This window comes from Diadema setosum, chromosome 18, assembly GCF_964275005.1.
Source record: "Diadema setosum chromosome 18, eeDiaSeto1, whole genome shotgun sequence".
NCBI lineage: Eukaryota > Metazoa > Echinodermata > Echinoidea > Diadematoida > Diadematidae > Diadema > Diadema setosum.
Genome location: NC_092702.1, coordinates 5,634,553 through 5,654,574, shown reverse-complemented (window position 1 = coordinate 5,654,574; position 20,022 = coordinate 5,634,553). Strand labels below are relative to the sequence as shown.

General features: G+C 39.2%; 1 protein-coding gene across 1 annotated transcript in view; it reads right to left on the bottom strand.

Moving 5' to 3' along the window:
* Window positions 1-248: 248 nt before the first annotated feature.
* LOC140241948 (uncharacterized) overlaps window positions 249-20,022 on the bottom strand; it is a 44,296-nt gene continuing 24,522 nt past the window's right edge. Inside the window, exons 16-34 of the mRNA XM_072321694.1 lie at window positions 18,192-18,288; window positions 17,195-17,434; window positions 15,972-16,269; window positions 15,018-15,261; window positions 14,254-14,349; window positions 13,457-13,561; window positions 12,537-12,608; window positions 9,091-9,207; window positions 8,455-8,598; window positions 7,576-7,731; window positions 6,929-7,051; window positions 6,563-6,619; window positions 5,145-5,714; window positions 4,116-4,674; window positions 3,336-3,520; window positions 2,361-2,576; window positions 1,743-1,877; window positions 940-1,011; window positions 249-386 (exon numbers count right to left, since the gene is read on the bottom strand). Of these exons, the coding sequence (XP_072177795.1) occupies window positions 249-386; window positions 940-1,011; window positions 1,743-1,877; window positions 2,361-2,576; window positions 3,336-3,520; window positions 4,116-4,674; window positions 5,145-5,714; window positions 6,563-6,619; window positions 6,929-7,051; window positions 7,576-7,731; window positions 8,455-8,598; window positions 9,091-9,207; window positions 12,537-12,608; window positions 13,457-13,561; window positions 14,254-14,349; window positions 15,018-15,261; window positions 15,972-16,269; window positions 17,195-17,434; window positions 18,192-18,288 (3,624 nt within the window). The remainder of the gene's footprint in view (window positions 387-939; window positions 1,012-1,742; window positions 1,878-2,360; window positions 2,577-3,335; window positions 3,521-4,115; window positions 4,675-5,144; window positions 5,715-6,562; window positions 6,620-6,928; window positions 7,052-7,575; window positions 7,732-8,454; window positions 8,599-9,090; window positions 9,208-12,536; window positions 12,609-13,456; window positions 13,562-14,253; window positions 14,350-15,017; window positions 15,262-15,971; window positions 16,270-17,194; window positions 17,435-18,191; window positions 18,289-20,022) is intronic.

Here is a 20,022-nt window from a genome sequence, read left to right as displayed (position 1 = left end):
TTTCCAGCATGAGATCTGGAGTTGTGATAAGGACATGAATGCAAGGTCATTCAACACCAGATCAGCCATGTAAGAGTTTAACTCTGCATATACCAAGTACTGAGTATCATCATAAAACTCAACACATTAGAGCAAAACAGGTCAACACATTTGTTCCAATTTGAGCAAAGACTGTGATGAGATGCAACCATGAGAAGTCCTGGCCAGATGTGTGGCATCTGTAGAATGGACAGATTTTGCCCTTTCTCTCACACCCTCGGGCCCCGATGGGACTGCCCCTCCCTCCTCCTGCCTTCTCTCTCACCCCGCCCCCGATGGTCCTTCTTCCTCTTGTTGTCACGGTGATGATCCCGGCTTCTTTTGGGAGCGGGATCTTTGGCAGCACGCTTTTCAAGAAAGATAGAACACAACATCATACATAATTATGTAGTTCTCTGTAATCCAATCGTTAATGAAAAAATGAAATAATAATCAAGTCTCTATTTCAATTCAAATTTGAGTTATGGAAGGTTTATCAAATCAAATTCAACTTTGGTACACTGTACGATTACTCAATGCCTCATGTATCATCGAGGAGCTGTGACACAAGAATATTGATAATGGTGGTTATTCATTCTAATAGAGAGAAGGTTATATCTTTAACATTAGACTCAGAGGGAGTTTAAATCAAGAAAGACTTTAGTGTAGTTTCCACTATGATTTTGTGCTATGTTGCAAGCAAAAGCTTTCACTTACATATGAGGAAAAGAAGCTTATCTCAAGGATATAACTTGTTTATACATCAGACAATCTTTTTCTCTTCACTCACTGCCATTATCACAATGTCATGCATACAATACAATGCAATATCATTACAGTTTGTTCATATAGTGTATATTACACTATATTCTAAGTTTAATATCATGAAAGTGAAAACAGTGTACACTAAATTCCACTTACCAGTTTTCTTGAGTCTGATTCTGAAATCTCCTCGATGAAATTTGAGGGTACTAGACCTTTTCTGCCTTTGATCTGGCAAGGGAATTGTGAGATGATACATTGTTATCAGTCATTCATCTGTTTGAATGTGACAGTTAAGTAAAGAAGTTACTCATGATTTTACACATATGCATTCCTTTGCAAATTTTGTGTGTAGAATATAAAGCTTTCACTGATTGTACATATTTACTTTGCCACATTATAACAGAGGGTCAGTGTGGATTTTCATGTTAACCCGATGAGGATGAGCCCCAAGTACAATCTGGCAAGGGTAATGGGAAATGCGTGTTGTTGCAAAATCAGCCCGTCCTCAACGGGTTAAAGACTAACACAGATCCTGTTGGAATCGTATGTGACATAATAAAGGTAATCCTGACAGCATCTTGCTAAAACCGACAAATTAAAATACTATCAGCTGACATCCTTCAACTGGCCACAGAAAGGGCTTCTTTATGATATTTACATAGAGATTATAATTCCTTTGTATGGATTTGAGTGCCACTTGACACGGAAAACGTCACAGCATTGTATACACTGTCCAAGGTCCCTGGCATAGAAAGGGTTGAACTACAATGTATTCTGCAAAACAGAGACAGTAGGCCCTACACAGGAGAGAAAACTACTGGACCAAACCAATACTCAGCATTCATAGGTAATTCAGTAATACACTTGATGACTCACAAACTAGCAGATAAATATTTTATCCAACCACACCACACACTTACACGTACAGCAACAAATCATGCTGTGATCCCCATACCCACCTTTCCGTGGTAGAATCCGTCCGCTCGCCGCGGTCCGTACACCGTGATCAAATCTCCTTCGGTAAAGGCCAGCTCATAGTCGGGATTGTCATTGGGTGAATGATGCTCCGGGTCATAGCTGTACACTGCCATGAACTTTATCAAAAGAGAGAGAAGAGACATATGTGGAGAAACTTAAAAACTTTAATCTGGTCAAACATTCACCACGGACCTAACCCAGGCAAAACATGCTCTTTACTTAAATAGATATGATTGTGAAATTTTGAGGGTTGTTCTTCTAGTGTGGAAATAAATCAGGCAAAAATGAATGAAAGACATTTGCCAGCCACATGTAACTGTTTGTCAAAAGAAGACCCTTGAAAAGGAGAATGAAGGAAGAGTGGGAGAAAAACAAGTTGCACTAATGAAGATGGGAAAATAGGAGACTGGGACAGTTGTATCAAGGAAGAATAGAGTGAGAATCGGGTAAAGGGTTCAGAAGTCAGTGGGAGGAGAGATTAGATAAACCAGAAAGGAGGGGGGAGAGGGGAAAGGAAAAGGTTAACAAATCATCCCCCAAAGATGATTATAATTTGACTGATGATACAAGTATCTCCAGCTGGTCTATAGAATCCCTACCAGTCTTTCCTTCTGATTGCGAGCACCAGTGGAGGAGACATCAGAGCTGGCATCAGGTGCTGACTCGCTCTTTCCTGACTCCGAGGGAGTGGAAGACGGAATGCTGGAGGTCTGGTTGAACACAAGTTCCGTCATGGATGATGTCACTCCGTTGACGGTCACCGAGCACATGCCAAACTTATGGACAGACTTTACATAGATGCCATCGACCAGGGCCTGCAAGATAGTGGAATGCATTGACTGAATGAGATGACCTTTTTGTAAAGTATAAAACATCACAGCTTGAAACTATGAGTCTTAAAGGGATGGTATAGTTTGGCTGAGATGGGGGATTCAGATTTTAACTTTTTGCGAGATGGTAGAAACTACCCTTGTGAAAGTGCATACAATTCAAAGACAAAGTTTATTTGAAAATTGGTTTTCAAATTGCTGAGATAGCAAAAAACAAAGTAAAACAACTTGGTCCTGATAAAAAGGTTAGTCACAGCAAAAGGACCTCTTAGTTTTTGGATATCTCAGACAATTCAAAACCAATTGTCATAAAAAAACAACAACTTTGAATTCCTCCTAGAATTGTATGCTCTTTCATATTTCATAAGTGGTTTTCAATTGTCTCACAAAAAGTTAAAAACCATAACTGTACCATCCCTTTAACCCTTACTGTGCTTTGTTTGCTAAGTGGCACACAATGGCTGGAATGCTTTCTTCCCTAATTGGCACAGATGTCTGGAAACTGATTGTCAAGGAATGGAGATTACCTAATCCCCCTAATCTCTATCGTGTCACCATAAATAATGGCCTTCTTGGTGACCTGCAGCACACTCTATGCCTGAGTGGGTTTGGTAACTTTACAAGTAGGTCAATTTTGGATGGATTATAGAGCACTGATATGAAAAAGCTTGGCAAGTGATTAAAAACTTTTGAAGCATCATAAAGGGATAAGAAAAACTTGCAATACTGTGTGATAGAGATTACCTTGGTCATGTGAGCACTGGACACAACCTGCTTCTGCTGGTCATTGACGTAGATCCTGTAGCCCACGACCTCTGACCCATTGCTGCGACTCAGGATGTCCATGGAGGGAGGGGTCCAGGTGAGCAGGACGCTGTGCTTGCTGACCACTCGGGCCACGGAAAGAGATCGGGGAGGGTCGGGAATCCCTGCAAAGATGCACAATTAAACACAAAGGTTATTGAGTTGGTCATTAGTACTCTTAATCTCATCCTCAATACCAATGTACATGTACCTTAATGATATAAAATTACCAAGCTAATATTTGAAAGGAATATCAGCTCATGTTACATACTAAGTCATGTCCAGTGACATTGATCGAGCACTCTGAACAATGAATGAACAACAATATGAATACAATGAGGAAATTAAATGTGCATGGATTCATATCCACACACAAAAATTATGTATACACACACAAAATAACAAATACAGTGTACATATGTCTATCTCTCCCTTTCTCTATTCATCTTTCTATATTTCTATCTATCTATCTATCTATCTATCTTATCTATCCATCTATCTATCTATCTATCAATATGTGTGTGTGTGTGTGTGTTCACCATTACGAAGAGAGATAGAAAATGAATCATAAGATAAGATTCAAATACTTCTTTCATATATTGTTTTAATACTGATATATTACAAATTGTTATGCTGACATACACAATAATAAAACAATTACCTTATACTACATATCATCGTGTTTTACAATTTCTGAAAATATGGATCCCGTACCTGTACCACCACCCATCCCATTCAATGCAGCATGTCCTGGCTGAAGCACTGCACGCCCCAGATGTCCATTCACTGCTTGGTTCCCTGCTAGATTGAGCACATTCTGATGGCTCAATGGCAGAACACCAACAGTAGAGGGAGCCACTCCTGCGGCAGACGACAGCACATTGGAAACAGTATGTTGGCCAAGATTACCAAGGGGAGCAGCTGTGGGTCCCCCAAGGGGTTGGTATCCAGCATTGTTGAGGGGTGGGTATGCTGAATGGGTGTAGCCCACCGAGTTCACGCCCATCTCAGGTGGGCGTGGCACAGGGAGACCGAGACCATTGGTATCGGTGCTCGGGTGGTGGGGAGGGGGATGTTGGAGAGTAGCCGTGGACAGTGGAGGGGGCATGGCAGGCAAGTTTGGCATCAGCAAGGAAGGCTGTGTGGGAGGGGCAGCAGGAAGAGGTACAGGTAGTGGTGCATGGGGTAATGCTGACCCATCCACATGGTCAAGACCCTCGGACTGAGGTGAAGACTGGGTGTCAAGCAGGCTGGCGAGGTCCGGAGCTACAGATTGCGACTGTGAATGACAAGAGAAACACTCATACTACTTTACACAGACACTTTGCGGCAAGTTTCCAGGTGTTTCGCTCATCAGAAAACCTGGCTTTCAATAAATATATATATCTCAAGAAACATTAGCAGCATTTATATATAAAATTCATTAAAAAAATAGGGGTACACAACTCTCCACACATCCCTGCAGCTGCAACTGGATTCACTACATTAAAGTTACACTGCACAAGGAGTAGTGGGCCAAAGGGTTATTATTATTATTTCCTCCCAATGTCAATGAGTGATTGAAATAAATTGCTCGTATCAGTTCTCAAAACTCATTTATTTCACAGTACTCCACTTTCATATCCTCAACTTAGAAAGCCTTGCAGAAGGAAATCTATTTGCATGTAATGGCGAGAGTGAGATACCAAATTGTATCCAATCATTTTCTCTTTTAATTGCTGAGAAATTCCTACTAGCATATGACATTACCTTTGCAAGTCTGGACCTCCCTTTGTGAGATGCAGTGAAACCAATGGAGACTGGTGACTGGGTTTTCCTCCCCGGGATCCCAAGACCAATACCATTAAGTGCTGAGAAGTGATCTCCATTCAACTCCTCACGCGTCTCCATGACGTCAAGGTCATCCACAGTGATGTCATCGAGGGACGATCCGATGCCGCGCCGGTGAGAGGTCTTGCGGAGCAGCTCTTCGATGGATATCTCCTCTCCCGTGGGACTGGAATCCAACAAGCGGTTGTCGCTTCCGTGCGATTCACGTTTCAAGAATTCCTTCTCATTTTCGTCCAAGAGATCAGAGAGGTCAAGAGTTTCTGCCGCATGCTTCCGTGATCTCCGGTGTCTGCTCGTCCCTGATGTCGGTTTATGGAATGTCTTCAGTGGTTCATTGTAAGCCTCTTCTGGTAAAAGGGTCGACAGCTGCCCGATTTCGTCAAGGAGATCAGCTGACCTATCTGATCGGATTCTCCCGATCTCCTGTTTTAATTTTCTGATGAGTTTATCGCGCTCCTGACACTTGTTCGTCAAGTAAGAAACCTTGGCCTTTTTATTTGCAGAAACAAAGAAGAACCAAAAAAATACACAATATGCTCAATTTTAGATTGGTATGAGCTTCACTTGCATAATTGATTCAAAGAGTAAGACCCATTTTGTCTGATTGTGAAATTACAAATTTCAACTTTCATCTTGTGAAACCATTAAAACAAGATCTTGGCAAGAGTGGGCACCTTGAAAGAATCATTGTGGTAACTTGACTGTAATGCTCTTTGTGTGTGGGATGCTACTCAGAAATTTGTGCATTAATTAATACTTCCAAGACATTTTCTTATTTATCCTGGTCAAGATATATCAACAGATAAAGTGCAGTTACACATACTGGGTACCCACAGATAAGAAAACAAAACAAAACAACTACATGCCTTCTCATGAAGTCAAGACAGACTACACACTTAATGTCCTATATTTACTAAAAGAAAATATATATGTATGATTGTGATTTACTTAAGCACTCGAAACATAGAAAATTATTCCCTCTTCAATACCAGTACTAACTTAGTATTTTTCTATGCGACAATGAGGAATTCTACACAGTAACAATATGGTCATGTGATCCTTATAAATGTCAATTCTGAGGTCTCCCATGGAAATCCATTTTAAATGATTTCCTCACGATCAAATTTGCATATAGTTTGAATATTCTTGCTCTTAGCAAAAAAAAAAAAATATATGTTAGTCTCGAATAATTTTGTCATTTCAAACAATGTACTGATCGATGCAAATAAACTTATCTGTGAATTAGATATTTTCTCTATCAATTTGGGATGGAGCATGATGACAACATATGAATTTGTCAGCACTTTTTTTTTTGTCAGTTTTCTTTTTTCACCTACCTTCAGGGGAGCCACAGCCAGCTCTGCCTCATTTCTCTCATGCTCCAGAGTCTCCACCTGTAGGAAGCAATGAGGGGCATGATTATCTGTGGTTACCAAGGGGAGAGAAAGTTTAACCCATGCACTACCAGTCCCATGTGTGTTAGATTTAATGATGTAAACGAGACAGTCTTCTTCTTCATTATATGGTACAATACGCTGCACAGAAAAGTTAGTTCACTACAGCTAGTGGCATCATTCACACATAACTACCAGTAAATGTCAGACTATAGATAATACTTATATTCACACTGTCCTATCGATATGCAACACTAAAACACATGTGCCATCTACAAAGTGAAAGGTTCTTGAATGGATCAAACCTACCTGCTCTTCCATTTTGCGGAGATCTTGCTCCAGCTCCTTAGTGTAGGCATCCTCAGTGTTGATGGTGTTAAGCCTCTCCTGTAGGCAAGCATTGTCTTCCTCTAGTCTTAACTCATTCTTGGTCTGCATGGGATGGAAGGGGTTAAGGATTATTTTGTGGAGTATCACTGAATGAGCACTATGAGTCTTTGGTCTTAAAACCACAAAGAGTGTGGGTTTATTAGTCTGATATTTGTATGTGGGATATTAATAACTTCTTCTAAAAAAGAATAGCTATCTTCCCAATCATGGAATATATCAATAAATCTAGTTAACTGGACTTAGGCCTACTTGTGTTTTGGAGTAGCGACATTTCATGTCCTCTCCGGGATGTTTCATCAGGCCGACTGATCTTTGGTGGCAACTGGCTGTTGATCCTGTCACGGGTCAACAACCAATTAAATTGCTGTCAAAGATCAGCCAGCCCGATGAAGCATCCCGGAGAGGACATGAAACGTCACTACTCCAAAATACAAGTCCAGTCGACTAGATTCACTGATATAGTTCATGATCTACTTTACCTGGATGACTGAGAACATTCACAGACATATCTTCCGAATCCCCAACCCCCTTTTCCTCCAGGATATATCAGAGAGTTTGATAAGTACCTTTTCTTGAAGCATCTTTTGAGCCTGCTGCAGCTTTCTCTCTATGGCATCCTGGCCCCGTGCGGAGAAGGAGGTCCGCCGTAGCTCTGTCTTCAGCTCCCCAACGTGCCTCTCCAATGGCTCCAGCTCGGACACTCGGCTCTGGAGTCTCTCATTCTACAAGGGGTTCGCGGAATTAAGGCAGAGATGAAACGGGGGCATTTCATGAATCATTTTGTCTGATTTTTTTTTCTGACAAACTGTTATAAGCTACTGAAATCCTTGTATCTGATTGGCTGAGAGCAAATTTGTCTGACAAATTTGTTGGACAAAATGCTTAATGAAATGCCCCCCCCCCCCCAAGATTTCCAGAAAAGTGAAAGATCTTACTCAAATGCTGCTAAGGGTCTCACAGGCCATTGTTTATCTAAATGAATGATTCTTGCATTGAGCTGTTTTTATTGCAACTGATTGACAAATTGGCCTTCACTGATGTAAATAAACACCACTTATTCAGTGTTAGAGTATATAAAATAGCTTTGATAGAAATCATGAACATACACATGTATACAATCCCACCAGGATATGCATGCTTAGAGAAGGACAATATGATTTCAAATGGGAGAGTACAGAAAAAGTGGAAATGTTCACAGTGTGGAAATTTTTGTGCATTTTGCATGCCCGGAAAGTAGCACAAAAATAAAAGCACACAAATGTTTTTGCTTGCATTATGTACTACTATGTGATGTCTTGATTCCGTGGAATTAAAAACACTTGAAATTCATCTTACTTGGCGGGGCACAAAAAATTATTCACACCAACTCATCCGATTTTACAGTATACTGCTGGTGGAGAAAAATGGGGGTGTGTAGTCTAATGTTGTCTACAAATTCTTTGTACCTCAGCCTTGAGTGAGGCTAGCTGGGTGGAGACCTCAGCAGCCTGGAGCTTGCCTTGTTCCTCCACCAACTGTCCCTCCTCCCGCAGCCTCATCCGCTGTCTCAGGGCCTCCAACTGGTCTGTTGCCAGCTGTAAGGAGCTCTCCTGTGCACCATGGGGAGATGGAAGTGGAAAAGTGGCACAGGTGACTCCCTTTAAACAAAGTCCATGGGACAAGCAGTTTTCTTTCATCATAGCATGTCAAAATATCATTATCATTCATCAATCATTTTAACAAATCTTTAAAGATATTATAAGTTTTGAATGGACTGCCCAATTTTCCTCAAATTTGGCTTACATGCTGTACTAATATTGTTTCATTCCTTCAATCCACAAATATACTTGGGTGTCATTCTCCTTTAAAATGAATTATATTTTGAACTCATGGAACAAAACAAAAATCACAAAGAAACAATTTCCCCAGGAAAGGAACAACACTCTAAAGCACTTAACCCATTGAAGACGAGTCCCAAGTATACTCTGGCACATGTCTATGGGAAATGCGTGTTGTAGCAAAATCAGTCCGTCCTCAACGGGTTAAAAGGTAGATGTTTACTTGTTGCCATGGCTATCAGCCACACTGGACCAGAATCTGACCTTTGACATTAGTTCATTCTCCTTCTTCAAGAGATCGGCCTTCAGCCTCCCTAGCTGAGCATCATGGGAATGAATCAGCTGCTCCTTCTCTCGCAGCTTCTCTTGGCTTCTCTCCAGCTGGATCGGATGAGAGGAATTAGGGGTAATTATTAATTGATTTACACCCTGCCACATTCTTGTTTGCTTATTCAGCAGTAAATCAGCAGTAAATATTAATAAATCTCAGTTTCCCAGTAGTGGGTTGATGGCACTGTTGATGGGCTGTGGCATGGTATTGTACATAATGTTACCATCTGGAAATTGTTAACCTAAAGAAGAGATTGACGTATCAAAATATAAAAATCAGTTCAGCACAGCTCACTTAATCTTCATTTCAAGCAATTATTCATCTTTCTCCCTATCGTTGCCTGTGAATGGAATAGTTTGTTGTCCATGTAAAGTGACTTCATAGTCAGGTTTTAAGATGACATGATAAACAAAAACAAAAAGGGCCAAACACATCCAACAAATATCACCTAAACAGTCAATATTTGTATCACAGAGTTGTATCTCTAGTCCTGTATGCCAGTTTCTACAAATCCCCTTTATATTTCTCTATTCATGTTTTTAATGTTGTTATTGTTGCTGTTGTTAAAACTTGCACTCTTCTGTGGAAGATAATTTCTCTCTCTACACTTCTAGCTCTCACATATTGATTGAAAACATCTGCATATTATACTACTTGAATAAACAACAGATAATTTCATCATATTCTAATGCTTGCATCTATAAATTGACGCATAATTGAGATGTAGCCTATCGGGTTATGTGAAGTCAACTTAGTAGTCCTCAAAATGTTTGTGTAACTGTGACCCTAATGACATAGGCCTTTCTCTTAGGGTAGCATGCTTGTAAAAGGTGTGGTGCTCAAAGGGTTTAACCACAAGGGCACACATATCAAACAAAAATATATCTCAATAGCATGAGTGCATGCGCCCTTAATGAGTATATTTCCACCATTGACACATCCATCGTACATAATCTCACGTATTGAATACTCACTCAGAAGCATAGATTTTCTTGTAAGAATTTATTCTTTTAATGCTGATAATGAAAATTCAACTGAGCCATGAGCTGTTTTGTACAACTCAACATTTCCAGATCATGAATGAAAAAAAGGGGGGAAGATGAAGCATGTCCTTTGATTCATTTAAGATCCCATCCGGGTTAGAAATTTACAAATCACATGTCCCACATGTGCATACTTGGGTAAGAGTCTGTAGGAACTTCATGTTGTAGCAAAATCAGCCCATCCTCAGTGGGTCATATAATTGAGAGAAAGGGTGGAAAGTTACACTTGTGTTGCTGTGCATTTTAAGATTTAAGATTTCAGTTGATATCTTGTCCAAATTTTATGGTCAAACAGATTGACCATTTCTGTGGGTGAATTGCTTTTCTAGTATTGGAATTTGTTTGGGGAAACTTGGGGTTGTTGCTGATTTGAGTTCTTTTTGAAGTGGCCACAAATTTGTCCTGATATCATCTTCTAAATTCACAGTAAATATTCTTCTATCAAGATTTATCATATTTCTGTGGGTGAGCTGGTTAAGGGGATTTTTCTCATGTGGTCAGGGATCAAAGCTGATTTGATTTTATAAGTCATTTATGCCACGAGGTGACCAGAAGACAAGCAAGAGAAATGATCTGATGAGTGCAATCACATGGTCAAACTTGGCCAGACAAAATTCCATGGGTATATGCATGAGGCCATGTACAAATTATTTCTTGTTGTTGTTGTTGTGTTTGTTTGTTTGTTTGTTTGTTTTTTTAAGAACTGCAAAAAGTCCTATACAATGCAGGTGAGGGGTATGGTCTCTTTACTTTTATGTGATGGCATGTGTGAGATGAATTTACAGTTGTACTTTGCCAAATATTATGCTGTTGGATGCATCTCTTTTAAGTTCAGTTTGCTTTGACCATGCCAGCAAAATGAGGAAGAATTCAAGGCTTGGAATACCTACATGATGCTTTGATCCAGCAAAATGCAAGATCTTTTTTTTTTTCCACCGATTGCTTGTTTTGTGATACAAGATGATATACACCACACCACATGTATATATTTCAGCATTATCATAAGTACGGTAGACACCAAATTCTTTCTAAAGCTGGATTTGATGATACATTGGAGTGCATGGGAAGTGTTCTTCAAAACAAGAAGCCTGCCTCAAAAAAGGAGTGGGTTGGTGGGGCATCATATCTTTCAAACATTAGTAGCATTAATTTCACACTACTACAATTTCCAGGTAGTTATTGGTCTCTATATTAGGAACTAAATTAGGGTAACAAAATCATTCAACAATATGGAAACAACTCTCCCATGAAAAAGGCATTAATGACAATAACAATGATAATAATAATACAACTTGATTTACACTGGGTAGCCTCTTCAGTGTTAACAATGTTCTTCCAGTGGGCCATGTTATTATCATCATCAGTGGCAGATCCAGAGGGGGCGCAACGGGTGCGCAACGGGTGCGCGCCCCCTCTTTATTTTTTATTGAAATAAAAGAAAAAAATGGGGGGCTTGCACCCCTCCCCCTTTAATTTTGTAAAGGTGCCTCCCCTTTACAGAATTCCTAGATCCGACCCTGATCATTACCACCAATATACCACAGTCAGGTATAACCCATTTTTACAGGATGGGATAAGAGAGACAGTATGCATAAAAACATCTTGTCCAAGGACATGGGTACATGATTCACACCTAGGTCCATCAATTTACAGTCCAGGCCTCCTCCACTATACCAAAGTGCAACCACAACATGAACAGCATAGGTGCAAGTGACATGCTAGATCTTGAGCTTTAATTACGACAAGACCAAAGTAGGCTATTTGAAGTTGCTATTTGAAATATGGCGGCTAAACACTTCATACTGGAATATGGCCACATAAAACTGGACATCTCTAGACAAAGAGCATGTTTTCCAGTGATGCAATTACGATCACTGACAGGTTAGAATTCTCTCAAATTGATTGATTATTGAGAGAAAGAATCATTTTCAAGCACAGTTAGCTTGGTCATCATGTCCTGTAAATTACATTGTTAGTCATCAAATGTTCATAATTAATCATATATTGTAAATCACCACAACCTTGTCAAAAGGGGGAAAGCTTTGTTAAGGAAGGGGGTGGGGAGGGGGTAGAATGAGTTTTGGTGGATGGGGGGGGGGGGAGAGAGGGGTGAAACACCACTGGTACTGAAGCAGAAGATTGGGATGAGATGTAATGGAAAGTGGCTGAAATGGGTGGGGTGGAGTGTTTAATGTCACAGCTGCAGAAGACCAAAGAGGGATGGGGCGGGTGATAGGGGTCTGAGGTGAGGCGGGGGTGAGACAAGATTTAAGGCGGACACAGCAAAACCATGCCACAAGGTGCACCATCTCCATTTTTCCTTCCACACACATTACCTGGTCCTTCAGTCGCCACTTGATCATTTCTTCTGAACTACTAGTCTTGTCTGCGTGAGACAAAGCTTCCAACTTGGAGTAAGGAGATAGGAAAGGAGCATAAACTAGCCGGTAATTTCAGTTTATTTCTTGAAGTAATCCCAGCTCTTAAAGCACACTAGTCTATGCCATGAAATAAGTATCTCAAACTACGTTCCACCACAGAAAAAAAAAAAGTTTGCCATCATTATATTAAAGCAAAGTTGCACATGGTAATTGTGATGGCAACATAAAAATAAGCAAGGATTCAGTGTGTACATATCACTGAAAAAAAATTTCTCCACATACACTTACAACCAGGTGGTTCATATTCACAGATCTCATATTGTAGTGGCACTTGCTTTGTTTTTTCTATTAAACAGAAAAGATGTTATTCAAACTCATGAAATTCTTCCGTCGAGATATTTTCATTGCAAAGAAAAGATGTTGTTTTAGTTAGAATAACAACTACTCGTACAGCAAGAAGCATTGTTCCACTTGGAGTGGGTAGATTGTCGGCTTGTTTTCTTCTTTTGTTTTGTTTTGTTTGTTGTTTTTTGCTTTTTTTCAACTGCAAGCTTTTGGTTTTTCTTTGATGTCACCTCTCACATTAGGCTTTGTTCTTCTGCTTACAAAAAAGTTAATTCGCAGTGTTGAATGTAATTATGTATAAAAATTGATTTGATAAATATTTATTGTAAGAAACTCTTTACAGGTATAATTAATTCTAATCAGAATCTTAGCACGAGTACAGAGCAGATGGATATTTGCAAAGTCAGAAATTAGTTTGAATTCCACCAAAACAAGCATTTACACCAAAGTATAAAAGCTGAACTAGGCAAGCCCGAATCAGCTGTAATCTGAGTACATTGATGTGGTTCTCCTACAGACCCTGGACCCACCTGTGACTTGAGACGGACCAGCTCCATCTCTTTCTCCTTCATCTCCGTCTTCAGTCTCGTCACCTGTCTCTCCTTCTCCTCGAGTTCGAGGTCACGGCTCTGGAGCTGGGCAGTGAAAGTAACATCACACCAGTTTTAATTCTGCTATTCGATGGCCTTGTGCAGAGTATTATGTACATATGTCTCCCAAGTTCCCATGGAACTTGCAATTAGAAGATTTCCAATATGCTTAGCAGTGGTCTTAGCAATGGTATTTTCTCCTTGAGGCAAGGGAATATTTATGATATGTTTCATGACAGTTTTTACACTGTAACAGCAGAATTAGGAGGGAAGAGACTTTTTTTCAGGCTGTGTTTTCTGCAGCATCTGAAAATATGGTTATCACAAGGTCCATGCATGTTTTGGTCTTGTATTTTCTCCTCAAGTTAAAGCAATGCTTATGATATGTTTTATGAAATATTTCATCTTAAGGATTTACAATGTAACTGTGAAAGGTAGAATCATGAAGAAGGAAGGGACTTTTTCAGGCTGCAGGCCGTATGCGTTCTGCGACATCAGAAAATATGGCCATCACAAGGACCATGCATTTTTAATATCTCTCATAGCTGGGGTATATTCATGATATGTTGACTGCCAACGCAACCACGTTGTCTCCTAGAAATATGACTCCCTGAGCATTTGATATATGACGCATTTGATTCCCACCAGCAATGGCTTCAAGTCAATGAAACATATATTTGCATATGGTGCTTTCATTATAGGAAATACTAGTAGATATATTGACTGCGTTGTCTTACTTTGTGCTGTAGTTCCCTAGCATCACTGGCTCCTTGGAGCTGACGTTTCATTTGGTCTCGCTCAACCCTCAGCTGCCGTAGCTCTTCTTCTTGATGCTGTGTTCAAACATTCAGACAAACTGATTACGACACAAAGCCACCCTGTTTTACAAACTAGGAGACAAGAATTAATGCTTTGTTGACTGTGAAAATAGGTCTTCCTCCTTCTTTCCTGATTTAAGAGGGGGCATTTCAACTGTTCTTTTATTTTCCAACTAAATGAACGCAAAGTTTTAAGAGTAGACATGGGAAAAGTTATAAATTATGTTTATAACATCATGCATGCATCCAAAGACATTACTCACATAAGGCTGTAATTGTAGCAAACATACCTGAAATTATTATTTGAATGTCTCATTCCTTAAGCCATGTGTATTAAGATAAATAAACCATTTGTAGATCACCTGAAAATATTGTTTGTATTACAATATAATACAATACAATACAATACAATACAATACAATACAATACAGGATAGATCTGTGAGCATATGATAGCTACACACAGTAATCAAAGTGGCTGCCCTGCACAAGTATTTATAATGAGATTAAGATACATTTTCTTTTATGTAAATGTAATAGAATATATGTTTAAAGAATGACATTTTTTCATATGTATCAATCATGAAGCTAAAGAGGATCAGATTTGAAATGTTCATGATGAATTCAGATCCACAGATACTCAAAACAAATCTGGACCTTCTATTATTATATTCTTAAACTCACATTGGTTGTCTTGGTCAGTTCTAGCACCTTGGTCTTCAAGCGGCCGAGTTCGCCGTGCTCTTTCTCCTTCTCCCCATTCTGCCAGTCAAGCATCTTCTTCAGCCAGAGAGGGGTGCCAGGTTTGGGGGGCACGGGGGGCCCGCGGGAACCAGGGATGGTGGGCAGGCGGAGCTCCGCAGGGCCCATGTGGGTGTCCTGGGAGTGGGAGGCTGTCAGTTCCGGCTCGGTGGAGGAAGTGGGGGCACTGAGGACAAGAATGAAAGAGGAAGATATACCAACAGAATCTATTATTTAAACTCACTCAGAACTATCTCATTTTGATACCATAGTCATCTTATGCAGTACTGTTGCTTGTGGTAATAAAAAGAATTAATCTGTAGGAAGGTAATTAATGAAGGAGGGTTGTGAACTCCTTCTTCACAGATATGGAAGTAGCCTTTGCTTACTGAAGACTTAAATTCACTGCGATCACTCACACTGGAGTAACTACTATCCCACATCAAACTTGACACCGTTCATGTAATTCTCGTACAGATTTTACCTATACAGGCCATGCCCATTTGCCACAGTCCTCAAGACCAGCATTTTCCTTTTTTTAGATATTGAAATTTTGTTACAGCCAAACAAATTAAGTATATAAAGATATATAGATAATAATTTTGGGACCTCGATAACAAAATTTTGTTACAACTGTGTTCATTATTTGTTAAGGAGATGAAAACACATTGTGAATACTGATATTGACAAAGGTGGTATACAAAGTCATATGCCTTCCTTGAAATATACCTCAGATGTCTTGATACTGAAATATGAATTGTACACTCTGTTTCATCATTGACTATTCACATCTAACATCAATGACATCATCATCATCATCATCACCATCATTTACTTGTACACCATGATAGTAATCATCACCATCATCACTATCATCACCAAGGTTTGCAGACGTACCTTAACTGAGGATGTTGGACAAAAGACTGTAGGTATGGCTCTCCAGACAGAGGACCTTCAAACCCATCTTCTTCGTCCATCTCGTTGCCGTGGGCAACAGGCGGTGGTAGGGATGGGAGAGGGGGTGCTGGGGCCAGGTCAGAGATGTCGGATGAGGTGGAGGTGGTGCGTCGTCGACCAGTCTTCTGCTGCTGGCCTGGGGGTGCTGATTCGGGGAGAGGTGGGGGCTCAGAGGACAGGGAAAAGTCCAGGTCATCACTCATGGAGGATCCAACTTGTAATCTGTCAATCTCATCCACTGAAAGTAAAATACAGTTGACATTAAAAATCTGAAAACAAAAAAAAAGAACTCACATGCTTTTTCCTTCATGATAATTTTACATTTTCTTCTTTAGTTTATTTTGCTTTCTGTCATTTAGTAAAAGAAAATATATGTGACATTAACTCTTCAGATTTTAACTCAATAGATATAATTCATGACATTTGATTTAACACTTTTAGCAACACTCATTCATCTCTTACAAGAAATGCTCTGAATGTGTGATGAAATTTGCTTTATACCAGAAAGAATGATATAAGTCAAAGAAAATCAGTGATAATGATTTACATTAAACTATACATACGTGCATTGAGAAAACTATCAGTGCATTCAAGTAAAGAACAAACACTCATAAACACATACTATACAAGCATAAAAGCTCAGATGTCATAATACATATATTTGTAGAATAAAATTAATGGAGAAGTAAGCATTCAGTGGTAGCTGATGACAGACTGTGGTATTGACTCTAATTACAAATCAATAAGAGTGTGTGTAAATATAAGATAAGCTCATATAAAGGCTAAACCTTTTTATCTCACAACTGATTGATAACTTCAAGTAATGAACAAATCACAGGGCATATATTTGATATGTAAAAATGGAAAAAAAAAAAACACTACAAAGATCATAAGATGTCCATCTGCTATTTCTTCAATCTTGCTTTCAATCATTATCTTGTGAAAAGACTGTTAGTTGCAACATAAGACAGCATTTTATTAATCATTATTTTTCAACAATGTAATACCAAATTATGCAAAACATTTGCATCAAAAATTCGCCATATCTATTTCTTAAAACTGTAGTGTACCCAGCACATTTCTATATAAATAAAGAACCCCCTCCCCCTCCCCCAAAAATAAACAAACAATCAAACAAACAAACATTTTGTGACAAATCTTACCAGCTAGTTGAAGACCACCAAGGTCAAACTTGTCATCCAGGGCAGGTCTGGTTGCCATGGTTTCCACATCCTCCTCTTCTTCTATCGCCTCCTCGCTGATGAACCGCCCAGATGATGGTAGGTCTGCTTGGAGCAACCCCTCCGGTGTCTGGATGATAGGGGCGTGGCTCAAGGATGAGGTATAAGATGCCGGGGCTGTGACTGAGCTGAGGAAATCTTCCAGTGTTACTTCTTCACCTCCTATCAGAGACATTTTTATTGGTATAATTGCAACATTGGGTTATCACAACAATCAAACTCAAAGGCCTGCAAATCAGTCACAGAATCATTTGAAGAGTAAACAAAAATAACAACAAAACAAAACAAACTTCAATGGAGTTGTTGACATCAGTGTGTTATGGGTTTACTTTTCCCTTCTACAAGCATGGAGTAAAAGTTAATTATTGTTCTTATGCATGACTTTATTCACGAAATGGAATGCTTTTGATCAAGTCATTCACCCCTAATGACTGGTATTAGAGCATGCATTCTTATATCTTTATTTTGTCTACTATTCTCTTGTGATATTATAAATGTAGACCAAAAAAATGGATATGATTGTGGTTTCTAACATTTAGATGCCTCATGTGACAATTGTGGATCATACTACAAATTTATAGATTCTGTTAGATGACTTGATCACATAATGTATGTACAATATATATCATTTCATAAAATCTGTCTACCTCTTCGCATCTTAAAGGCATTTGATATCATTTGCATGACTGGATTTGTAATCACAATTTGTAAGACTTTCATTGTTTACTTTTCCCTTCTTGCCATTACTTTGTTTAAAAGACGATTGTTGAAATAGTAGATGGTACAACATAATTACTATGAATTGCACTTATATAGCATTTCTTCTTTTTTTTTTTCATAATGCACAGACCTGATGAAAAGCATCCTAACAGCCTGCAGGTATATATTCCATCCTAAACAAACAAAACAATAAACTCACCTGCCATTACTTTAGTTTGTAGAGCACCCCTCCCTAGCATCCTAAGAGGCGAAGTTTGTATGGACTTTGAGTCGCATGGTTTTGCAGCTGAAACATTCTGCAGATCGTAAGAAGAAAATGTAACATTCAATGAAATGTACAGGTATATCTATGACATTTAAATGGCATGAACCAAAACTGACACCTACTACATGTAAATATGCACATAAAATGGGGTAAAATAGTCTTTAGATATCTGTAAAAGGCATATGATTGTTCGTGGTCAGCATACCTTGTCAATACTGGTACACCAATATATCAAAATACATGGTTGCTGGCAATATTACATGATTATTTTCCTATTGCTTCCAACAAAGGGTCAAAAATATTTGAACATTTAACTGTGACATAGACCTCACTGGCCAAGATACTAGTAAGATGGATTAGCTTTTCTGGAGAAGACCATCTATAAGCATTGTAAACCACCACAAAGTTTTATTATTCCAAGTGCACTGTAATATTCCCCTTCCTGACTCAATCAAAATACAAGCAAGCTGATCGTTTCCAAATGGCACTTACAATGGAAAATAAAAATTCCGTCAGGCAAAAAAAAAAAGCATTGTTTTACAGATGATGAGTTCGAAAAAGAGGTAACACACTCCTTGGAACAGATACAGATACTGGTAGCTATAGAAACACTTCTGAAATTACAAATACCTTATAATGGAGAATCACAAGATACATTCTGAGACATATCAATGGATGCAGTAAGGGCATGCATGTGGACACTGCAGAATCACAGCTCTTTGAGCTGCATAAACAATACATAGCGATAGTCATGGCAAGATTTTCCACATAATATGGAACCTCCATTACGGGTAGATGCCAGCTGTTACACACTAGTATACAATAGCGAAGACTTCATCCCCCCCCCCCCCCCCCGAAAAAAGAGGCAATTACTGGATGGTATAATGTGTACAGTATTACATCACATTCTCCTGTATGTCACTTCACTGACACAAACCTATGTCACACACACTTATATTTTACTAATTCACATCTTAGTATTTCTGTACCTGCATATCTAGTATCTTCAAGTAATCAGACCAGATATCTCTCTTTTGTATCGTATATATTCTCAAGAACATAATATCATGATTGATTACACGCTAGATGATACAATAAGCAATTCCATATAATTTCCCTAGAGAGCTCACAACTCACAAAAGCTAGGCCAAAATGGAAATAATACGAATAATTACACACATGGGTCCCCTGCAAATTATATACGTACATGAATTAGCCATTCAGACTTGACAACGTATCAATACACAGGTTGCTATTGTAGGTCGTAGGGCATTCATCATTCCTGTATAGTCACCTCACAAGCATTCCTATCCAGCCAATATAGAAGCATTTCTCACTCGATGTATAAATTACTGAATGCACCATATTCTGCACATACATGATTTCTATGGCTCCACTCTAGCAACAGCTGTGAACTGGACGGTCCTCATCAGCACATCAATAAATCTTGATTCTCGTCATGGGTAAATGGCATTGTGTCTTACAACTCCACAGCGAGAGCTACTAAATGCATCCCCATCGACATTACACGAGAGTAGTGTTAAAATGAAAATCCTTGCAAATGCTGCTGTATGCACAATTCCCTCGTCCTTATGTTGACATAGAAAACAGGGCAGCTAGCTACCAGGCGAGCACCACGCAGATATGTGGTCTCACAGAAGCCATATAATTGTATGAAATGCGCTCCAAGATCCTCGAAAGGAGAGGCTGGTGAGTCATTACAATATAGATCTATACAAACACTACGTGGTCGGCACAGATCAGG